The following is a 20,608-nucleotide window of genomic DNA, read 5'->3' as shown; positions in this document are numbered from 1 at the left end:
ACATTTCGTAACAAACAAGACTACACGTAGTTTTTGTTAATCCTAAATTTGATAAATCCTTCCATAATTATTAATGCCACAAAAATAAAAGCTTTTTTTTCCTTCCGAGTTCCGTTTAAAGGTCTTTTCCTTTATTATTCAACTTATTATTTTAAAATTATGGATATATTTTTAAAAAAATGAAAAGGGACAAAGATTGGAAATATTTAAACCGTAAACAAATATGGATGGATAGAATTACCCATTAATAAGCTTTGTGGATTAATGTTTTTATTCTATTAATAATTGATTCATTCATAAATTTGATTCCTCATATAAAAACAAATTATTTATATGTCCACATATGAAAATTATTTATTTTAGTCCAATTTTAAAAATAAATATTATATTGTTGGAATTTCCTTTTTCAACTTTTATATGAACTCAATATTGCAAATATATTAATTGTATAAAAATGAATTAGAGAAAAAAAAAATTAAAACGCGTAAAACTAATAAGATTGTTAAACGAATCACCAGCGGCCACGTGTCGTATTATCTCTGCTTAAATCAAGGCTTAAATCCGGAGCCAATAGAATTAACACTATAAACTTTGTTATGCAGTTGGCAAAATTATTAATAAAAGTTAAAAAGAAAAAAAAAAAAAAAACCCCTTTTTTTAGGTACTAACAATTCTTTATAGTTTGAGAAAATAGCTAAGTTCATTTAACACATTTTATTAAGCCTTTAATTCCTACTATTCACCTATTTAAAGCTTTGTCTTCTCTTTTTTTTTTTTTTTTTTTTTTACAATTTATCCCTCTTTCATGCAAAATTATAGTCTTTTCCAATAATTTATCTACAAAATATATATATATATATATATATACATTAGTGTCCCTTTCGAGTTTCCCTCAAGGTTTTAAAACACGACTTGTATAGAGAGGTTTTCACACCCTTATGAGAAATGATTGGCTCTCATCTCCAACCAATATGAGGCCTTTCTCACACACGTACATATATAGATATGTATACATGTATGTGTGTGTATATATATATAATATATACATTTGTAGAGTTAATTGGAATTATAGTATTAAACATACTGGGTATCTTATTGTTTATAAAAATAATTTGAAAATAAAAGAATTGATAAGGTAGTTAAAGAGAGTAGTTTGAAGTGTAAGTGGGGAATGAATTAAGAGAATAATTAAGGGCTAAGAACAAGGGCATCCGCCATGAACGTGAGAAGTAAATCACACCCACCTTCTCCATTCTCTATAAAACCCCTCCAATCCCATTTCTTCTATAAACTCCTCAATGGCTATTAGTCTCAACATGAACAACAACAACAAACCCATTTTCTCCACTTTCCTCCTCATCGCAATCCTCAATTCCCTTCTTTTCTCCTCTTCTCTCGCCCGCGTTTTCACCCAAACCACCACCGTCTTCGATGTCTCCGCTTCCTCCAACCGAGCTCAAAACGCCCTCTCCATAACCCCTCCTCAATTTCACTCCCATCGCCTTTCAAATTCCTCTCTGTCTCTGCCCCTGCACTCCCGACTCGCCATTCATAAGCATAATTACAAGGACTACCACAGCTTGGTCCGAGCTCGACTCGCCCGTGATGCAGCCCGTGTTCAATCCCTTAATCGGAATCTTAATCTAGCTTTGGCTCGTGATGCGGTCCGACCCAACTCCTTAACCGCCCCTGTTGTTTCTGGGCAGAGTCAGGGGAGTGGGGAGTATTTTGCACGGATTGCCGTTGGGCAGCCGGCTCAATCCTTCTATTTGGTGCCCGACACCGGCAGTGACATCACTTGGCTACAGTGCTTGCCCTGTAGTTATGGAAATACCTGTTACCAACAAACCGACCCGATATTCAACCCGACATCCTCGTCCTCTTACAGACCCCTGTCTTGCGATTCGCAGCAATGTCAATCCCTCAACAGACCCGGATGTCAATCCGGCACGTGTGCGTACCAAGTCAGGTACGGCGACGGTTCGTTCACCACCGGTGATTTCGCCACCGAGACGCTGACCTTCGGAAATTCGAAATCCATCCCCAATCTACCAATCGGCTGTGGCCACGACAATGAAGGCCTCTTCGTCGGAGCCGCCGGTTTGATCGGCCTTGGCGGTGGGGCTCTTTCCCTCTCCTCCCAACTTAAAGCGTCGTCGTTTTCCTACTGCCTCGTCGACCGCGACTCGGACTCGTCCTCCACTCTGGAGTTCGACTCGGCGCGACCCAGTGACTCGATCACTACCCCACTTCTGAAAAACAACCGAATCGACTCGTACCGGTATGTGCAGGTGACCGGAATGAGCGTAGGGGGGAAAGCTCTGTCGATTTCCTCGACGAGATTTGAAATCGACGGGTCGGGAATGGGGGGAATAATCGTTGACTCGGGGACGTTTATAACTCGGTTGCCGACTGACGTGTACGAATCATTGAGAGAAGCGTTTGTGCAAGGGGCGCAGAGCCTGACAGCGGCGGGTGCGATATCACCATTCGACACGTGTTACAATCTGGCAGGTCAGTCGAACGTGCAGGTGCCGACGGTGGCGTTTGAATTGTCGAAAGGGAAGTTGCTGCAGCTGCCGGCGAGAAACTACTTAATACGAATGGACACGGCGGGATCTTATTGCTTGGCGTTTCTCAAAACGACGTCGTCGCTTTCCATAATAGGGAGCTTCCAACAGCAGGGAATGCGTGTCAGCTATGACCTGGTCAACTCCCTGGTCGGATTCTCGTCTAATAAATGCTAAAGACGCTAAAGCTCAGCCACCAGCCACCATCCAGCAGCCCCCAGATGGGATTAAAAATGGGGTATTTATTATATAATGTGTAAGAAATTAGAGGCGGTGGAGGGAGTTAGTTATGGATATTTGAATTATAGTTTTAAAAATAATTAAATTAGTGTGAGGAGTAATTTTAAGGTTATGAAATTAATTAATGATACGGTGATATTATGTGACGTAATTATGTGGAGTCAATTCTAACTAACAACGCTACAAAACTTCTCTATCCATTAAGACATGCACGTGGACCAAAAAATAAAATAATAAATAAAAGTCTCAATCCATAAACTTTTCCAGCTGTCTTCTAAATTATTTTAATACAACAGCTGTATTAGTTATTTATTCTTTTTCAGTTTAGTTTCAATTTAATTAAGTTTTTATTTTACATTTTTTCTTCCAGTTTTTAATAATATTCACGTCGAGTTCCTATTCTATTTGTATAAAATCTCGAGATTTAAACGGATGTTATTTATTAATATGAGCAACAAAGATATTTTGTATGGTACCTGTTATGATATCTTACTAGTTCTATCAATTTTATTTTTCTCTTATTATTAATTTTTTATTTTTTTTAATTTGACTTTTTAGAAGGAGAAAATTCGAATTTCTAATTGATGATATATATATATATATTGAAGATTTAACTATATGACAATGATATAAAGTGTAAGTATTACGACTGAAGTCAAAATCTCGAGTGGAAGACCGGATTAGGTTTGTGTCAATGCCTTTGCGTGATCATAGGTACAGTAACCAAGTTTTTTCTTCTCCACCGTTTGGTATTAAATTCATTTCATTTTTTTATTTTTATTTTTAACTATACTATCCACTTGCTCTGTCAAATTTTTTTTTAAAATAATTTTTATTTCATTTTTTTTCAAATATTTTTCGTTACTGACAGTTTTGTAAAAGTTGGATTACGACAACATTGTTGAAGAAAAATATTTATTTATTCCTTTGAAAAAGAACGACTTTTGTATTTTCCAAGTCTTCCTGTGATAGCGTCATTTATTATTCTTATAACATTTGAAAATTCTAAAAATAATGAAACGGAAAGCTAAAATTACGCCGTTGCCGGGGATCGAACCCGGGTCACCCGCGTGACAGGCGGGAATACTTACCACTATACTACAACGACTTTTTTATTGTCGTTTCCAGGATTTTTAATATAGACCTTAAAATATACATTTTTAATCACTTTGACATAGCCGTTATTATCAATATCTCAATTTTATTTAATATTTTATCAATTTCTTTACGATTATCAACACCTCAATGTCATTATTATTACTACTATATAATTTAAAATATATATTTTTTTCTAATGTGAAATATACTAAATTTTGCACGATTCTAAGAATGTCATTTAAAACGGATTATTATCGATTGAAAATATATGTATTAACTAGATGATCTACTCTCGAGCGCGAGACACTAGAGAAGATAACGTGTGATCCCAAATGAAAGGAAAGCTTAAGAGAAATGAGAAGACTTCTATTTGTATTGATGTTTTACGAATACATCTATTTTGCATATCAAATTTTCTATGTAGCTAACTCATTAGGATTCATCCTCTCAACATCTTTGCCCAACCGCTGTTATCTAACATATCTATACCTTAAAACAATTGCAGAACCGCCTCCAAAACCCGGGAGATTTCAAATTTTCCCATTCCACGGGGTCGTTAAACGTAGCTTTCGCACTTAACTCGTCGAAAGAGTCGACGAGGTTTTGAAGCCTCGCTACAAATTCAATCAAGAGAGATGTGAACGTAGCTAGTGACAATGCACTTGCATTTTCGTATGTTTTCGACTCCTCTTGGATTACTCCATTTGGTTTGACTGAAATCTGTGCAGGCCATGATCCCAGTTTCTTGAACATTTTGGTGGGCGGTACTGCAGCAGAATGTATAGAGTTCATGTCCGATGACACGGTGTAATCGCTGCTTTTCGGGACTGGGAAGGCCCTGAGATCCAGCACAGCTTCACTGAGGGACCTGTACTCACGAAACCTGGTTTCCTCATCGTCCAAGTTGAGTAATTCTTGAGGCTGTCCGACGTCCTCCGAACGATTCCCGATTTCCCAGCTCTCTGAGTTTACAAGAAGATAGGATTTTGCATCGATCTTCTTTTGCAACTCTTCTGCAGCATCATGTACCTCAGAAAGTATGGTTGCTGAATCTAATGTTTCCATCCTCTTTAACTTGTTTCCAAGCTCACGCAAGACCTTAGCTCCTTCGTAGCCTACCCTCCGGAGCTCATTGCCAAATACCTGTCGTCTTTCAGCTGGGGCCTGCATATCCATTGAAAGGTAAGACCAAACCAATGGAGGGAACATGAAATTAATAGCACACCACAATTGTATATATGAACAAATAAAACTGCTGAAAAAGAGAATGACATGAATCCCAACCATCCTTCACACTGCCCGCCCACTAGCTAGCAGATAAGCAGATATTGTCCACTTTAGCCTATTACGTATTGTCATCAGACTCACGATTTTAAAATGCGTCGGTTAGGGAAAGGTTTTCACACCCGTGTAAGGAATGTTTCGTTCCCCTCTCCATCCAACTGATATGGGATCTCACAATCCACCCCTTGTGTGCCCAACATCCTCGCTGGCACACCGCCGATGACGGACTCTAATACCATTTGTAGTAGTTCAAACCACTGCTAATAGATATTGTCCGCTTTAGCCCATTACGTAGCAGTGTCAGCCTCACGGTTTTAAAACATATTTGCTAGGGAGAGATTTTCACACCCTTACAAGGAACGTTTCAATCCCCTCTCCAAATGATGTGGGATCTCACAATCCACCCCTTTGTGGGCCCCGCATCCTCACTATCACATCGTCCGATGACTAGTTTTGACACCATTTGTAACAACTCAAGCCACCGCTAGCAGATATTGTCCGCTTTAGCCCGTTACGTATCATCATCAGCCTCACAGTTTTAAAACGTGTCTACTAGGAAGAGGTTTTCACACCCTTATAAAGAATATTTCGTTCCTTCTCCAACCGACGTAGGATCTCACACGATGTGTCAGAAAAACCAGGTAACCCAGAAGAATATTTATGTTAGCTATTAGCACAGTCCATGACTCAATGGGAAGTTCGAGCATCAAAGCCAAAGTACCTGTATTTCTGAAAGTATACACCCATGTAATGCCATGACAGCAAAGGCACAATGTCTCAGCGCACCAGCTACTTGAACATAGTTCTTCCATGGATATTTAAGCATCTTGTAACGACCATGTGGCGGTTCCCAGATTGCAAATCCCATCTTCAGAGAAGAGATAAAACAAAGAATAAACAATTTATATGTCTTATTTTCATGAAGAAACCCAGCATAGTGTCAACAAAACTCACCAGAGATTCCTCTTGACTCATAGATTCAACAGCTGACCGGTAGCCTTTGTACAATGGATCATCAGACGCTTGGTATGTAAGGATTTTGGAAGGTATTCTCTCGTACTCAACACAATTAAGGTAGTTATCAACACATCCTAAATGAAGTTATCAACAAAATTGAGTAAGAAATGAGATTTGGTTTGATAATTAAACTTCACCGATGCAAGCAACAAGCTGATAACCAACCTTCCAAGGATGCTGCAACGCCTGCAAAGTTTTTCACTACTAGATTGTGCAGATCCTCACCAGCCCAAATGGGGTAAATGCATATGTTAACCACCAAACAAACACCAGCACCAAGAGCAATGAGCAAGAATCGAGTCACAGCTGTATGGATAAACTCCCTAGTTCTATACCCCGACACCATTATGAAGCAATACGTTAACAAGAACACCCGAAATCCATATTCATAAGGCTTCATTGTGGGATACAGCTTAGCATAAGTGGCAAAGAATCCTGTTATAAAAATACTGATTACCACCACAACCTCCTCCCAATCTCCGGCAAGAACTGATAATTCTGCCATTCCCAATGCAAGACCACCAGCGGACAGAGTGCCCAATCCACGGTTGAATCCTTTGCTCAGAGTTGCTCCTGCAAACAAAATAATCATCCTGTTCTAATATAGCCGTGTTTATAAAAGAATCAAAACAACATCAGAGCAGGAGATATAACAAGAAGCCCATGGCAATCACTAAATCGAGGCAACAGTGAGAATCGCACAGTACCTATGCTGAACTCAAAGACGACGACGACAGTGAGGATCGCCCAAACAGAGTAGCGGCTCAACTCCTCAACGGGCTGCTTGAAGAAGATCAACAAAGAAATAAGCATCAAAGCGAGACCCATCTTGGCAGAGAAAACGATCTTCCTAGGGTCGGATACACCCATCTGCCAAGCTTCGTAAACAACATCCTTGGCTGATTTCCAGAGACGGGAGATTCCGAGAAAGGGAGAACAAGAAGAAGGGTTTTCCTGAATGGTTTGAAAGGCGGCAAAAGCTAGGTCGGGGAATTCCTTAGCGGAAAGCAGCCTCTCCCTCCGCTCGGCAAAACTATGCTTGAACGAACCGTATTTGGCGACCATGATTGAGCGGAAAGAAAAGGTGGAGACTAAAGAGATGAGAATTCCATGGAAAAAGAAGGTAAACAGAATTTAAATGGCGTACAGAGAAGATTGAGAGGAGCGACATGTGATTCTCAGGAAAAGCTACAGACGACAGAGGGAAGTGGAAACTTGAAATGCGCGCGAGCGAGGGGTGTTTTGGTAATATCAAGTGCTAATGAGACCCACTTGATTTTGAGGACCAGCCCTGTCGCTTTCCCTTCATTCCACTTTCCAAAGGGATCTGCTAAATTAATTATTAATAGATATTTAAAATTCAGTTTCAATTTACATTCTTACCCTTTCACATGAGAATGGAAATGAAAAGAAGCTTCTTCTATACATGTACCTGTTTACATGATGAAGGGCAAAGATGGAAGCAATGATGCCAAAAGTTATAATTGAATGTGGATAAGATAAACAACGCCTTTATTTCCCATCAAAATATTCCTAATTTTTTTTATACATTTAAGCTAAATTATTATTTAAATACTTAATTATAGGTTAACTATCTTATATTTTGATTATGATTGTGACAACGATGGCTATGGCACGCCTTTAAAACTTATAATATAATGGGAATAGTAAGCTTTCAAAGATTTTGCTTCCCATAATGAAAGACTCGCATTAAATTTTATATTATAAGCTTCAACAAAGTCATAATAAATTATGTCACATCATGTATAAGAGAATCATATCGATTCCTTCCATATCTCCTGTTTCTTAACATGTTATCCCACACCTAAGCCTTCTCTTTCTACCCATCGTCATATCACAAGATCCAACCTCCTCGAACCCCACCAAAGCTCAATACATGGCTAGTCTTCTTTCGTTGGTTGCATCTGCACCTTTACGCGAGGTATGACATACTGATGTCACCCCATCCCCTTTATCTAACAGAAAAAAAAAATGTTATCCTCCCCTCTTAAGCTTGGTTAAGAGGAGTTCTCGAACCTTGACTATGCTTGTAAAATGTCAATCTCTAAGTAGATTATGTCTCAATTAACTTAAATTCTAATCTTATTGTTTTAGATACTATAAGTTAAATAATTTGGTAAAAAACTTACTAATATATATATATATATATATATATATTTAATTTGTGGGTGATTTTGGTTTACTAGATTTTATTTATGCAATATTTAGATTTGCATGGTAAGTTAAATATAAATAATAAAAATGTAAAATTAATTTATTTAAAGATAATTAAATAACTGGTGCATTGAAGTTGATGTCCAACAAAATGGGAGGCATGCAGCACTAACATGGCATGCGGATGATAAGATGATGCCATCGCCTTTATGTCACCATCTCAACTCTGCTAAATTCTACTTTTATCTCAATTCTACTTTTATCTCAACTCAAATTTTAAATTTCTGGTAAATTAATTAATTTAACCGACCACATCTCTTCCCATTCCAATACCATACACACCATACATCATACTATAAACAGAACATGGTCTCCGATCGATACGGCGGCATCTCCACCGCTCCGTCCGTATTATGATCCAACAATCCACCCAACGCCGCCACCTCGTCTTCACTCCGATTCCATTCAATCTCACTGCTCAAATTTTCGAGCCAACAGTAATTAGGAACTTCGTCCTCAAATCCTAAGAATCCTTTCATACCGGCGATACCTGAATATTTGCCCCCAAAATTAACAGGCTCCATCTCCCCTTTCAAGGCGGCGGGCGGAAGCCCTAATTCGTCGTCCGAGGCTTCTAGAAGGTATCCAAGTTCCGGTTGAATAGCAGGCACCGGGACGTTTATTTCCTTCTCGAAGCTACTGATCACAGAGTCGAGATCTGGAATCGCCAATTCGCGATCTATGGAAACGTCGGCTTCGTCGAGAATCTTCAGTAGGTCTTCCTGAATTGGAAGTGGCTGAAAGGAGTCCAGGCCTGAATCATTGCTGTGAATAGCTCCATTCTGTTTTGAAACGATCGATTCTGCATCTGATGAAACGGAATCAACCGGTGCATCGTCAAAATCCGGCGAGATGAAATTGAATTCAGCGGAATCAAATCGGAGGATCTTGGAGCCGACAAAATTGAACAGAGATTCATTCGATTCATCTCGTACTCGCTTCCTACTATCAATGCAAGGTTCCATTACAGAGGAACTGATAAAAAGAGAACCAGAAATCGCATGAAAATGACAGAGTCAAGTAAAAACTACAGAGAGAAAGAGAGTTTGTGACGGGGTAGAGGAGGAGCCAAAATCCGGCCATTAAATAGTCGGGAATTGCACACATTTGGCGCGTACAGTTTTTATTTTATTTTATTTTACTTCAAATTAAAAAATAAATTCTGCTTTTAATTGTTAAACGAGAAAATTGATATTCCGTAGCTTAATATAAACCAAAAATGTCTGAAAATTAAGTAAATTTAAATCCAGCTTTTGACGTCCGTTCGTAAGAACGTTCTAGATACTCATCGCATTTTTTTATATTTGCTGTTATTCAGCCACTGAGAAATAGACACGTGGCATATGAAAAGACGCTTACCTTTGTCGGTCTTAAATCCTCGTGGAAGCGCCTGCAAATGCCACGTGAATCATGTACCACGTGATCGGATGCCGTTGAATCATCAAATCGGTAAGCTTCCCCATCAGCTCCTTAGTGTCTTAAATGTTTAAATCACACTATTCATTGATTAAATGTTTCAAAACCTTTAATTTAATACCTAATATACGTTGAAAATATATTTCTATATAAGGAGGATCGGGATAAAGATGAGGAACCCGACCCTATTTATGTAACAGAAAAAAAGATTTTTCACTCCCTCGCTGTTCCTCGAAGGAGGGTGGCAAAGGTAGGAAATTTTGGGGGCAGTCTCACATCAATTGGAGAAATAAATGAGTGTGAGTGAGGACGTTGGGCCCCGAAAGGGGTGGATTGTGATGTCCCATATTGGTTGGGGAGAAGAACAAAACATCATTTTATAAGCAAGGACAATATCTGGTAGCGGTGGATCTAGGCTGTTATACCGAGTCCCAACCTCACATTTTAAATAGATATCTTTGATTCAAAGTTTGAATCACTTACTAAGCATAGATTAAGTCTTAATAAAAATAATAATTTTTGAGACTATGGTTGAAATATTTAAATATTATATTAGGATATTAAAATTAGAAATTAGGTTGGTACATATATATCATAAGATAACCTCTTTATTATAGCAAAAAAAAAGACTAAGCAAAATGGTGGCCCACAGAAACATTAGCGTACGAAACACCAGAAATAAAATCCTAAGATCACATGGGTGGGGGCCCAGTATGTGTCGTTTCAATCTTTTCTAATCGTGTGGGGCCGTTTCCATTCTAAACCACTATTCTGATTATTAATTTTTAATATATGCTCTAATTAGTTAATTAATAATTGATAATCTGGATTTAGGGATTTACGAAATAGGGTTTATGATTGGGATGTGCTGGTCGTTCCCAACTAACCAATTATTATCCACTCAATTCCACCTGCTTTTTCATCTCCACATTTCATTTAAATTCCTTTAATTTCACTTTGGTTTCAACAACCAATATTTATATATATATATATATATATATATATATAATATGGTCTTCGTTTATTTATTATAAAGTCGCTTTAAAACATCAAGTAAATAGCAAAAAAAAGTCGAGCATTATACATAAAATGATGCATGTGCTTTGATAAATGTAAGAAAAGGAAATACAAAAGATAGTCAATTACGTTTCCGATTCTTGCACGTTTTTAATTATTTTCATATTCTAAAATATAATTCGATGAAATTAAAATTTTATATAAATCGAGACACCTATATTTATTTTTAAATAATGAAAAAAATGTGAAAGTAATGAATTTATATCAACCACAAAAAATGACGATCATCCCATGTTTGTTTGTCCACGTGCTTTTTTCCTTTTGGTAGATGATAAGATTCATTAAAATTGACCTTGACCTTGTTGATTTCATTAAAATTGACCTTGACCTTGTTGATTTGTTTAGTTCAACGAATACGAGGTTTCTGACCTTTAAGTTGTTGGTCAATAATCAAATTAGCACTGAACCCAAGCTCATTGGTTGATCTCGACCGTGGGGACCCGAGTGTAGCCCAATTTTTGTCACATTTTATCCTAACTCTAAACAAAATCAACTAAACACTAATTCGATTAAGTATGAGTCTCTTTTCACCACTGCCGGCCCCACTTCATCGATCTTCACTTCCTTGCTGGCTCCTCCTCCTCCTCTTTATCCGAGGCTGCTAAAAGTAATGATGAGGAATATTGGGAGTAAGTCCCACCTTCGTTAATTATGGGAGTCATATACTCAAAGTGGACAATATCATCCATTGCATACAACTCCTTCGCCACCGTCTTGTAATTTTGTATCTAATAAATTAATTTAGGTTTATTTTAGCTATAAAAACTAATGCTCAAAGTACAAGATCATACCATCATAGCCATGTCCTAAATCGTGCTAATAGATTAGTAAATCCACGAATGGACTTCAACACCTACTCTTTTGTACAATATCAAAACCCAAATTCCTGACATCCAAATCATCCATCCTTCTTTACACGTTGCCTTCTTACAGCCACGTCAGCATCCGACTCAGCACTATAACCCCAAGCTAAGTTCTAACTCCACGTCACCACCCTGCCCAACTGCAGAACCCTCCACCGACAAACACTCGGCCTCGTCGCTGCTGCAGTCCTTCTCCTGCGATTTATGGCCCACCCAACTATCCATCTCGAACTTCAAACACCGGGGCTCCGATACAACTCGGGTCGGGTCGTCGAATACGAACTCGGTTACCACCACCGGCTCCCCCTTTGGCATCGGCTTGTTGGGCGCTGATCGCTTGAACCGCCGTCGTGTTTTGATCTTCCGGAGCGCGGAATCGGGGGCGGCGCCTTGCTGTTTCGAAACGTGGCGGATGTCGCAGTCCTTCAACGGTGGGCCCATGTGCGACGCCGCAGTCTCAGAAGAAACAGACAGAATCGGTGCACCTTTGAGAACGGCTTCGACGGCGTCCTGACACAGCTGCCAGCTCCCGGACCACAACAGTCCGGCCGAGCCATAAATCGGATTCACAATCCGCCCACACGCCTCGAATAGCAAAGATTTAAAAATCGCTGAAACACCCAAAAAACAAAAAACAGCCTTAGGTAACTGAAACAGAGCAATGAAAACAGAGTAATTGAAACAGAGTAGAATCTGATGAAATACCAGGGCGAAGGTGATCGGGGCCGGTATTGATGAGATTAACGAGGCCAGCTCGGCCGTAGAATTTGGCGAGGAAGAAGGTGGCGTTGGCTTGGGATTGGGGGGTTTTGATCCATTGAAGACAAGGCCTGATGGAGCAGCTTTCACTGCAGCCTTTGCGAAGAACTCGGCATCCATTACAGCTGATACGCATGGCGGGATGGATGGATGAATAAGGAAGAAGAATCTGTGCGCAAAATGGAAGAAATGTAGATGGAGAAAGAAACAAGGGGGGGTTTTGTTTTTGTAATGATTTCCGCAACTGGTTTTGATGATTCTCTGCTTTTTTGCTAACCACTGGGAAACTTTCTTTGACCACTTCCATCCGATACCATTAATTAATTACTTAATTAATTATTTGTTTATTCCCTCCTCCTTTTTATATACTCAATTCTTAGTGGGATTATTAAATTTTATTTTCCATAAATAAAAATTTAATATTTCCACCCTCCTTTTTCTTTTTATTTTCTTTCTCTAATCATTAATTATAACTATTCAGATAAAGTTTAATAATTAATTGATTTTAAATTTTATTTTTTTAAATAAAAATATTTAAATCCTAAATAGATTTCAATTTTAAAAAATAAAATAGTTATGAAATCTTTTGTTTTTCAAAACTATGATTATCTTGGTATCATCCTTCTCATTTTTTTTTTACAAATAATAATAATAATTCTTATTGAAATAAAAAAAAATTGGAGCCATTTTTTTTTTATAGTTTTCAAAACATAATTTAAATTTCAAAAAATATATAAAAATAAAATACTAAAATGGTATTTAATTAATAAAATTTAAAACAAAATAGTTATGAAACTAGATTTTAATATTTTAGTTTAGAGCTTAATTATATCATAACTTTAAATGGTTGAGAGGATAAGGAGTGGAAAATTGAGAAGTAAAATACAAATTAACCTGACCACCTAATGACGTAATATTTATTATTTAAAAAAGGTTAAAAATATGTTTTAATTCCTAATTTTAGATTATTTGATTAAATTTAGTCCATATTGCTTAAAAAGTTTGAAATTAGTCTTATATTTTAAAATTTTAAAATTGGGTTTCCATTAAGAAGAAAAGTCAAAGTTTTGTTTGCCAAAACTGTATGAATTTAAAACTGTATTGCTTAAAACTGTATGAAGAGAGTGGGGTCCACATTTGGAAGGCAAATCCAGTGGGCGCCCCCCATTTTTATTTTTATTCAAAAGAAATATAAACTCAAAATTGATATTATTAAATAAAAACAGTGTATATTAATGGGCTGCTTTCAACCCAAAGCTTATGGACTTTTTTTTATGCAGCCCAAAACTATAAACAGATATAAAAAAAATGGCATTCAATGGATGGCATACATACATACATACATGCATACATACATATATATATATATATGTGTGTGTGTGTGTGTGTTGAAGGATCTCTCTCACTATTGGCCACTTCCCATCTCCACCTTTTTAATGAACACTCTGAAACTGACCTCTCAGAACATTATTAATAATGGTCACTAAGTGAAACAAAGAACAATGGAAAGGGATTAATAACTAATCTGCATTTCTCTTCTTTATTTCCTGGATTAGTTCCTCCAAAACATCATTAGTCACTTTAATTACACACATATCTCATCTCTTTGAGATTTTGATGAACGATGATGATGACGACGACGACAACGGGACTCAGCAAGAACAACCATCCTGCAGTTGATTGACTCTACTATGTACAACTTTACACACTAATGAACAACAAAAAGAAAAAGAAAAAGAAAAATGAAAAACATCAGTTTCAATCTCCTTCCTCCACTTCAAAAACTTAGCCTGCCTTCTTTCCCTTGGGGGGTTGAGTTATATATATATGGTGCTCTGTGTCTTTAAGCCACAGCAGAAATGCTGCAATTTCGAGCATCTCGGTTCAGACAGTCGAATCCTTCGATTCGAACTGCTGCAGGTCGATGACCGAATTTCATTCGGGCACAACCTCCTTTACGGGTTGAGGGAGATGGTGGGCCTTCATTGGCTTGGTACATATTGTTTCTATTGCCAAATTGCTCATCTTGGACTAAAGGGTTGGATGCCCTGCTTGGTGGAGACCCCCAAAAGAATGGTGGAGAGGTTCCTAATTGCTGGCTATATGTTTCACCGTAACTTTCCTATAATATAAAGTACAACCCTATTCAGAACATTGCTCATAGCTCTTTAATCAATCGAAGATAAAACAGCCAAGTTTTTGCAGGTTGAGATTGATAGAGAAAGAGTGTAGTCAAGAACCTACCTTAGTGAGGATCATATCCAGAAGCTCGGCTCCTGCTTTTGAATTTCCTGTCTTGGTGTGGCTGTAAGGAAGCAGATTCAAATATCAGCAGCTTGTTCCCCAACAGATTCATGTTCAAACCAATATAATCAAAAGCAGAAATTTTCTAATTCTGGCAAAAACGAGTTTAAATTGGGATTAACGAACCTGATGGGCCATCTATGAGCTCTGATGGGGTCATTATCATTTGGAGTTTGCAGAACCAAACGACGTGGCTTTGGACAAACCACAGATTCCATCCTCATCTCTTGGCAGGCAGCCATGGAGTTCTGCTCATAAACCCACTTGTTCATTCTCTCAGATATTCCTCCTAGCAGTTCAAAGATCTACAGAAAAAAAAAAACTTTCAGTCAACTTGATTTTTCAGCCGTGGGAAGAAGGATCAGAAGAAGAAAAGTCCATTTTAAACTCTCTATACGTGTAAATCAAGACTTCATTTACTCCCATAGCAAAATTTGAGAAAGACGTGAACATGCACAGCACAAACTCAAAGAGGGCTCTCCAAGAAAACAACAACCAGATAAATGTTCGTGAACTCAAATTTGGGGGAAACTGAAATGGATAGAAAATTAAGTCATATTCTCAATTAATTAACACATTCAGAAAAGTTAATTGGTGAATTAACACTCTAACCATGTTCCAAGGCTCTAAAATCTCATAACCCTACACCCTCCATTAACAACCAAACCCGTAATTGTAAGCTCAAAAAGAAGCAAGAAATTCCAGCAGATTGGAGCACAAAAGCAGCAATCCAAACCCAAAAACATCTCCAATGCTGTAAAACAAGCAGTATTATAACTCATTAACCAACACAAACACAGAGAGGAGGAGGAGAGACCTGAAACGACGAGCTCCTCCGCAGAAAGGAGGATCCGAAGGAGGAAAAGAAGTAGAGAGAGAGAGAGAGAGAGAGAAGGGAACAAGTGAGAGAAGCAGATGGAGGGATTTGAAGAGAAATGAAGAAAGAGGAGTTGCAGGGGAGTTGGAGCTCAGTATTCATAGGACGGGGATGAAGAAGATGGGTAGGTTGGAAATTGGAGACGCGCCATTCTAAGCTGCGCTAACCACCATTGGATGGTGATTCGCTTAATGATTTCATCTCCCGCCGTCCATTCAGTTCAGTGGGCCCCGCCCTGGGAGATTTTTCGGCCACATGATTCCGGATGCCACGCGTTTATTAATTTTAATTTGTAGATCTGCAACCTCGATAAAAAAAAAAAAAAAAAAAAAAAAAAAAAAAAAAAAAACAAACAAACACCATGCTCATCTTTTTTTCTTTTATTTTTCTTTTTCTTTTTGCAAATACTATTACAAGATAAATTCCAACGCTAACTCGAATAAACTTATGAAGTCATTTTTTTCCGTCTAGAAGGTCACCGCTATCAGATATTATCCATTTTACCTTCTTACATATCGTCATCATCTCTCCGATTTATAAATGTGTCTGATAGGGAGAGATTTCCACCCCTTTTTTATTCTCCTGTCTAATTAGAGTGGGATCTCATGACAATTTAGATTAAATTTAATATATAAAAAAAGAAGTTAAAAGATATTTATGATTTGAAAAATATTATAATAAATTCAATGCTTAGAAACACTGATTGTGTCTTGCATCTCCCTCTCCCTTTTTCCCCTTTTATTTTAACACTCTATAGATATTGGAATCACACAAATTCTATCTCCCATATTTTTTAAATTTATAATTTATAAGTCAAATTAAGATTTTAAAATCATATAATAAAAAGTATATATTATTAGTTGGACGAACGTGGACGTGTAAAATTGATTTGAATTGTATATATATTTTAAAAGTTGGCGAGAAAATCAAGACGCTACAAATTAATATGATTGGGTTTCATTAATTAACTTTAATCTTATATTTTAAAGTCAAAGTTATTATATTAATTTTGTATTTAACTAATTATTAAGCCCAACCCCTCGACATGGAAACAAAGGTGTCCATTCTTGTCTCATGTTTCTTGCCTTTTTTTTTCTTTTTTTTTTTTTTAAATTTATTTAAATTTTTTCCTAATAATCCGCCCTTTTTTTTTTTTATTTCGTCGTTATCTTATTGGCATTACGTGTGAATATTAAAAAGTAAAGGAGCAAAATAAAACGAAAATTTGCCCATTAGAGATAAATGGGCTTTTGTCTTTTGCATGGAGTTTATGGGCCTTTTACGTTTCTAAGCCCAATAATATCACATGGGCCGTGAGTGAGGCCCATTTGATGGAGTTCATTTTCTCCTTATTATTTTTAAAATAACTTCTCAATAGAATTATTGATTTGTTTAATTAAGAAACTTTTTATAAAATATAATAAAATTATTAAAAGAGGGCAACTTTATTTAAAATAAAAAAAATTAGAAAACTTTTAATTTTTTTATGTCTCCTTTAAACACAAATTCTCGTGACTATATTTTTTATTTTTCTAAAACGACTCCGCCTAATAATTAAAGAAAAAAAAAATTAGAAGACGACAAAAGATTATGAAGTAATTTATATTTATTTGGTCTCATTTTCTAAAACCCTAAAGTAGAGAGAAATATTTCCAACACAATCCATTGAATATAATATAGGAAGATTAAGCAAGCCATTCTTTTGAAGTTAAAAGGTAAACCCTAATTGAAAAGGTAAAGTTATAAAGCAAAAATGAAAGGTTTTGAATTTGTCCCCATCCTTGTTGCTTCACTTTCAAAGTGATACAAAATCATATCTCCAAGCCATAAAAGGGTTTCTCCATCTCTTCACATATTCAACTTTTTTCAAAAGGGTTTCTCCCAACATGTTCACTTTCCTCCATGGATGACTCACCAAACCAACAAAATGTCATGTTTTTTGTTCTCCTTTTTTGGTGGGCTCTCTCTTGAGCTTACCTTTAATTCATCAATGAGATGGGAAAAAAATAGGTGAGGAATCTCTATGAACTTTCCCATCCAAAATTCCAACTTTCCTCATTTTCGCCTCGCACCAATGGAGTTGTTGTTCGTTTATTATATCCGCGCTTCTCAAAACCCTAGACACCACTTTTAGGTCTATAAGACCCATCAAAATCTCCATTTCTTCCTCGACTCCCATCTTCCGTTTCCTCCTCAAGCACTTCCCGGCACGACGAAGGTGTTTAAGCTTTTTCGTCTTCTGCAAATTTTTTTCAAAAGGGTTATTGTTTTGAGTAAAAGAATAAAGGGAGAGTTTTTATAATGTAAAAATTGTAAAAATGAGCTTACTTTTTGGTTAACTTTGTTCATGAGTTGGAGGAGATTTGGATCAAGTGAACCCTTGTTTTTCCTCTTGAAAAATGAAGCTATAATTTGAGAGGGTTTCTCTTTATCTGCTTTCAGGAAATTCATGTATGTTCTTATTCCTTCTTCCATTATGATTTGAAATGAGTGTGAGGATATTCTTGAACCATCTTCCTTTTGTTCTTCATCTGAATCTTCAAAACATTCAAATCCATTCACATTGCTAAATCACTTCATTACTTTAATCAATTACTTTAATAAAGCAAACCACAAAAAGAAGTTGGCTTTCATGCTAAGAACACATCAATTCATACTCACTTTTTCATATGCTTTGTTTATATTAAATTAAAAGATGCATAGGGTGTGTTATCTACTCATTCATTAAATATTATACACCAAAAAAATTCAACTTTTCTTTTGAAAGAATGGTTAATAATTAACGTACCTTTTGAGTTTACTAGCTACGTTTTGGTTTCAATGGTTCAAATCTTTGTTAGGAATCACGAATCTCCACAATGATATGATATTGTTCACTTTGAGCATAAGCTCTCGTGGCTTTGTTTTTGGTTTCGCCAAAAACATTCATACCAATAGAGATGTATTCCTTATTTATAAATCCATGATCATTTCGTAAATTAGCTCTGGGAAAAAGAAGGAAAAAGAATGTACCTATAAATTCGGGGACTTGGAGCAAATTAGGAGCCAAACGTCTCATACGAGCATAGATCTCAGGGCGACGGCCGTGGTCGTAAGGCTCATTCTCGATATAACGCTGAAGAAGAACTTGAAACTGTTGAAACTGTTGAGCAAGTTTGGCTGGACATCCAGTGTCCAAATCTGTGTTACAATTAGAACTCAATTTCTTGTTGACAAAGTTGCTATAGTTCCAGTTAAGAGCCTCCCATGTCCAGCAAATTTGTGCCACATAAGCAGCCTCCAGCTCTTGATAAGGATTTTGGTTCACATGATGTGAAGGCTTCTTGTTAATGGTTGATAACTTATGAACAATCCTGTCTGATACTGATCTTGGACACATTTGAATTAATCTGAGTGATTCTGTGTGGAATTTGATGGGAATTGGGTTATGATAAAGCTTGGATTTTTTTAAAGACAATAAAGTAAGATTGAATAATGACCTGTTTCATGAAGCTTTTGGGCTGTGATTCTGTGAAGAAACATCATTTCTTCATCATATTTCTGGAAAACAGTGTAGGATTCCCATTTGGGGCAGCTCCTCCTTGAAGATGAAGAAAATGGATCATCAGTGCCAGAATCTCTGCAGTTTATTGAGCTTCTCCACTCTGATGAACTCTTTGAAGTTGATCCAACGGTGCATGAATCCCCAAATATCTCTTCTTTTTCATCCATTTTAGTTGCTGCAAATACCAAATATTTCTCATTCTCATTAACCTTCTTAACTTCCTCCTCCTCCTTCTTCCTATTTTCATCCACCTCCAATGAACCCTGTTGTAACTGCCCAACTCCACGGCTAGGAGATATTGTTGTCGGTGGATTTTCCTTTAAAATTTTTAAAACACGTCTGTTAGGGGAGGTTTCCACACGCTCATAAAGAATCAACTGACGTGGGATTTCACGGACTGACCTTAAGTTGTTCTGGCATCTGGTGGTCTTGATGATGTTGATGTTGTTCTAAGCCTTGTGGAGACTCATAAACTGAGCTATTGGTAGTGGTTTGGCCATCAGGGTCTGTGGAGGAGTCCATAATCCAGGGCTCCTCCAACTCAGTGAGTAATACTTCTTCTTCTTCATCTGGAAGTTGGCTTTGCCACCGACTCATTCGAGTTTCGGCTTCTTCGTCGAGGTACGACACTGTTCCAGTCTCGCCATGGATTCCGTTGCCATATCCTTCTTCTTCTTCTTCCTCCTCCTCCTCCTCGGATGAGAAGTTGTATTCATATTCATACTCATTTCTGCAAACAAAACATTGATATCAACAAATATATAATGTGATAGATAGAGATGGGAGTGATGATGATGATGATGGTATCATAAAAGTGGAAAAATGGATATTTGATGATGAAAGTGATGACCTTGGGAATAAAGGGGTGCCCAGGAAGTGGAGGAATTTGAAAAGTAGAATGGAGGAGAAGGAGATGAAGAAGAAAAGAAGGAAGAAGGAGGTGGAGAGATTGTAGAATAGCCTTAGAACAGCTTCTTCTTGTTGTTGTTGTTGTTGTTTTTTAGGCCAATATTGCATTTTTGTTGGTGTTGATTATTGGTCTAAGATCATGATCTCCTTAAGTACTCCCTTCTTCAAAATCAAAAGGAAAAGGGAAAGAACCATCTCTCACAAATTTTATTCAAAAAGCAAAACACAAATGGATTGCTATATACTTTGGTTGCTTTTTATATCTCATGCCTATCATCTTTATGTTTTTGTCCATTTCCATGCTTCAAAATCTCATCTTTAACCCTATAAATGAGGCTATAATCTCCATGGGGCTCCAAAAAAAGATGCATCCCTTCAACACTAACGGAGAAATCTTTGATTTTTTCTTCGTTTT

General features: G+C 37.1%; 6 protein-coding genes and 1 non-coding gene across 8 annotated transcripts; 1 reads left to right on the top strand and 6 right to left on the bottom strand.

The window, feature by feature from the left end:
• The first annotated feature begins 1,309 nt into the window (after positions 1-1,309).
• LOC111794035 (protein ASPARTIC PROTEASE IN GUARD CELL 1) lies at positions 1,310-2,956 on the top strand. The gene has a single exon (XM_023676147.2). It carries the CDS (start codon positions 1,317-1,319, stop codon positions 2,745-2,747), a length of 1,431 nt encoding a protein of 476 aa, XP_023531915.2. The 5' UTR covers positions 1,310-1,316; the 3' UTR covers positions 2,748-2,956.
• An 890-nt stretch (positions 2,957-3,846) lies between these two features.
• Positions 3,847-3,918, bottom strand: TRNAD-GUC (transfer RNA aspartic acid (anticodon GUC)). Its single transcript has one exon. It is a non-coding gene; the product is annotated as a tRNA-Asp (tRNA).
• Positions 3,919-4,253: 335 nt separating this feature from the next.
• LOC111793942 (aluminum-activated malate transporter 9) lies at positions 4,254-7,406 on the bottom strand. The gene is made up of 5 exons (XM_023676027.2): positions 6,917-7,406; positions 6,375-6,782; positions 6,147-6,283; positions 5,914-6,060; positions 4,254-5,072 (listed from the first exon to the last, which is right to left on the bottom strand). The coding sequence occupies exons 1-5, from the start codon at positions 7,272-7,274 to the stop codon at positions 4,392-4,394; spliced, it is 1,731 nt and encodes a 576-aa protein (XP_023531795.1). The 5' UTR covers positions 7,275-7,406; the 3' UTR covers positions 4,254-4,391.
• A 1,057-nt stretch (positions 7,407-8,463) lies between these two features.
• On the bottom strand, positions 8,464-9,455 carry LOC111793909 (uncharacterized). Its single transcript, XM_087123130.1, has one exon. The coding sequence runs from the start codon at positions 9,407-9,409 to the stop codon at positions 8,738-8,740; it is 672 nt and encodes a 223-aa protein (XP_086979256.1). The 5' UTR covers positions 9,410-9,455; the 3' UTR covers positions 8,464-8,737.
• Positions 9,456-11,666: 2,211 nt separating this feature from the next.
• LOC111793908 (LOB domain-containing protein 41) lies at positions 11,667-12,997 on the bottom strand. The gene is made up of 2 exons (XM_023675977.2): positions 12,506-12,997; positions 11,667-12,411 (listed from the first exon to the last, which is right to left on the bottom strand). Exons 1-2 carry the CDS (start codon positions 12,864-12,866, stop codon positions 11,894-11,896), a joined length of 879 nt encoding a protein of 292 aa, XP_023531745.2. The 5' UTR covers positions 12,867-12,997; the 3' UTR covers positions 11,667-11,893.
• Positions 12,998-14,072: 1,075 nt separating this feature from the next.
• LOC111793186 (uncharacterized) lies at positions 14,073-15,846 on the bottom strand. The gene is made up of 4 exons (XM_023674961.2): positions 15,681-15,846; positions 14,990-15,168; positions 14,804-14,864; positions 14,073-14,681 (listed from the first exon to the last, which is right to left on the bottom strand). Exons 1-4 carry the CDS (start codon positions 15,840-15,842, stop codon positions 14,403-14,405), a joined length of 681 nt encoding a protein of 226 aa, XP_023530729.2. The 5' UTR covers positions 15,843-15,846; the 3' UTR covers positions 14,073-14,402.
• A 1,839-nt stretch (positions 15,847-17,685) lies between these two features.
• Positions 17,686-20,424, bottom strand: LOC111793184 (uncharacterized). 2 transcript variants are annotated; one of them, XM_023674958.2, is made up of 6 exons: positions 20,135-20,424; positions 19,687-20,014; positions 19,220-19,601; positions 18,753-19,139; positions 18,069-18,271; positions 17,686-17,979 (listed from the first exon to the last, which is right to left on the bottom strand). In XM_023674958.2, the coding sequence occupies exons 1-6, from the start codon at positions 20,299-20,301 to the stop codon at positions 17,728-17,730; spliced, it is 1,719 nt and encodes a 572-aa protein (XP_023530726.2). In that variant the 5' UTR covers positions 20,302-20,424; the 3' UTR covers positions 17,686-17,727. The 2 variants fall into 2 exon arrangements, with proteins under 2 accessions (XP_023530726.2, XP_023530725.2); XM_023674957.2 differs by having other exon boundaries at positions 18,069-18,277; positions 20,135-20,422.
• Between the last annotated feature and the right edge of the window lie 184 nt (positions 20,425-20,608).

This window comes from Cucurbita pepo, chromosome 4, assembly GCF_057944985.1.
Source record: "Cucurbita pepo subsp. pepo isolate OVF chromosome 4, ASM5794498v1, whole genome shotgun sequence".
Taxonomy (NCBI): Eukaryota; Viridiplantae; Streptophyta; class Magnoliopsida; order Cucurbitales; family Cucurbitaceae; genus Cucurbita; species Cucurbita pepo.
This window is presented reverse-complemented; position numbering and strand designations above follow the sequence as displayed.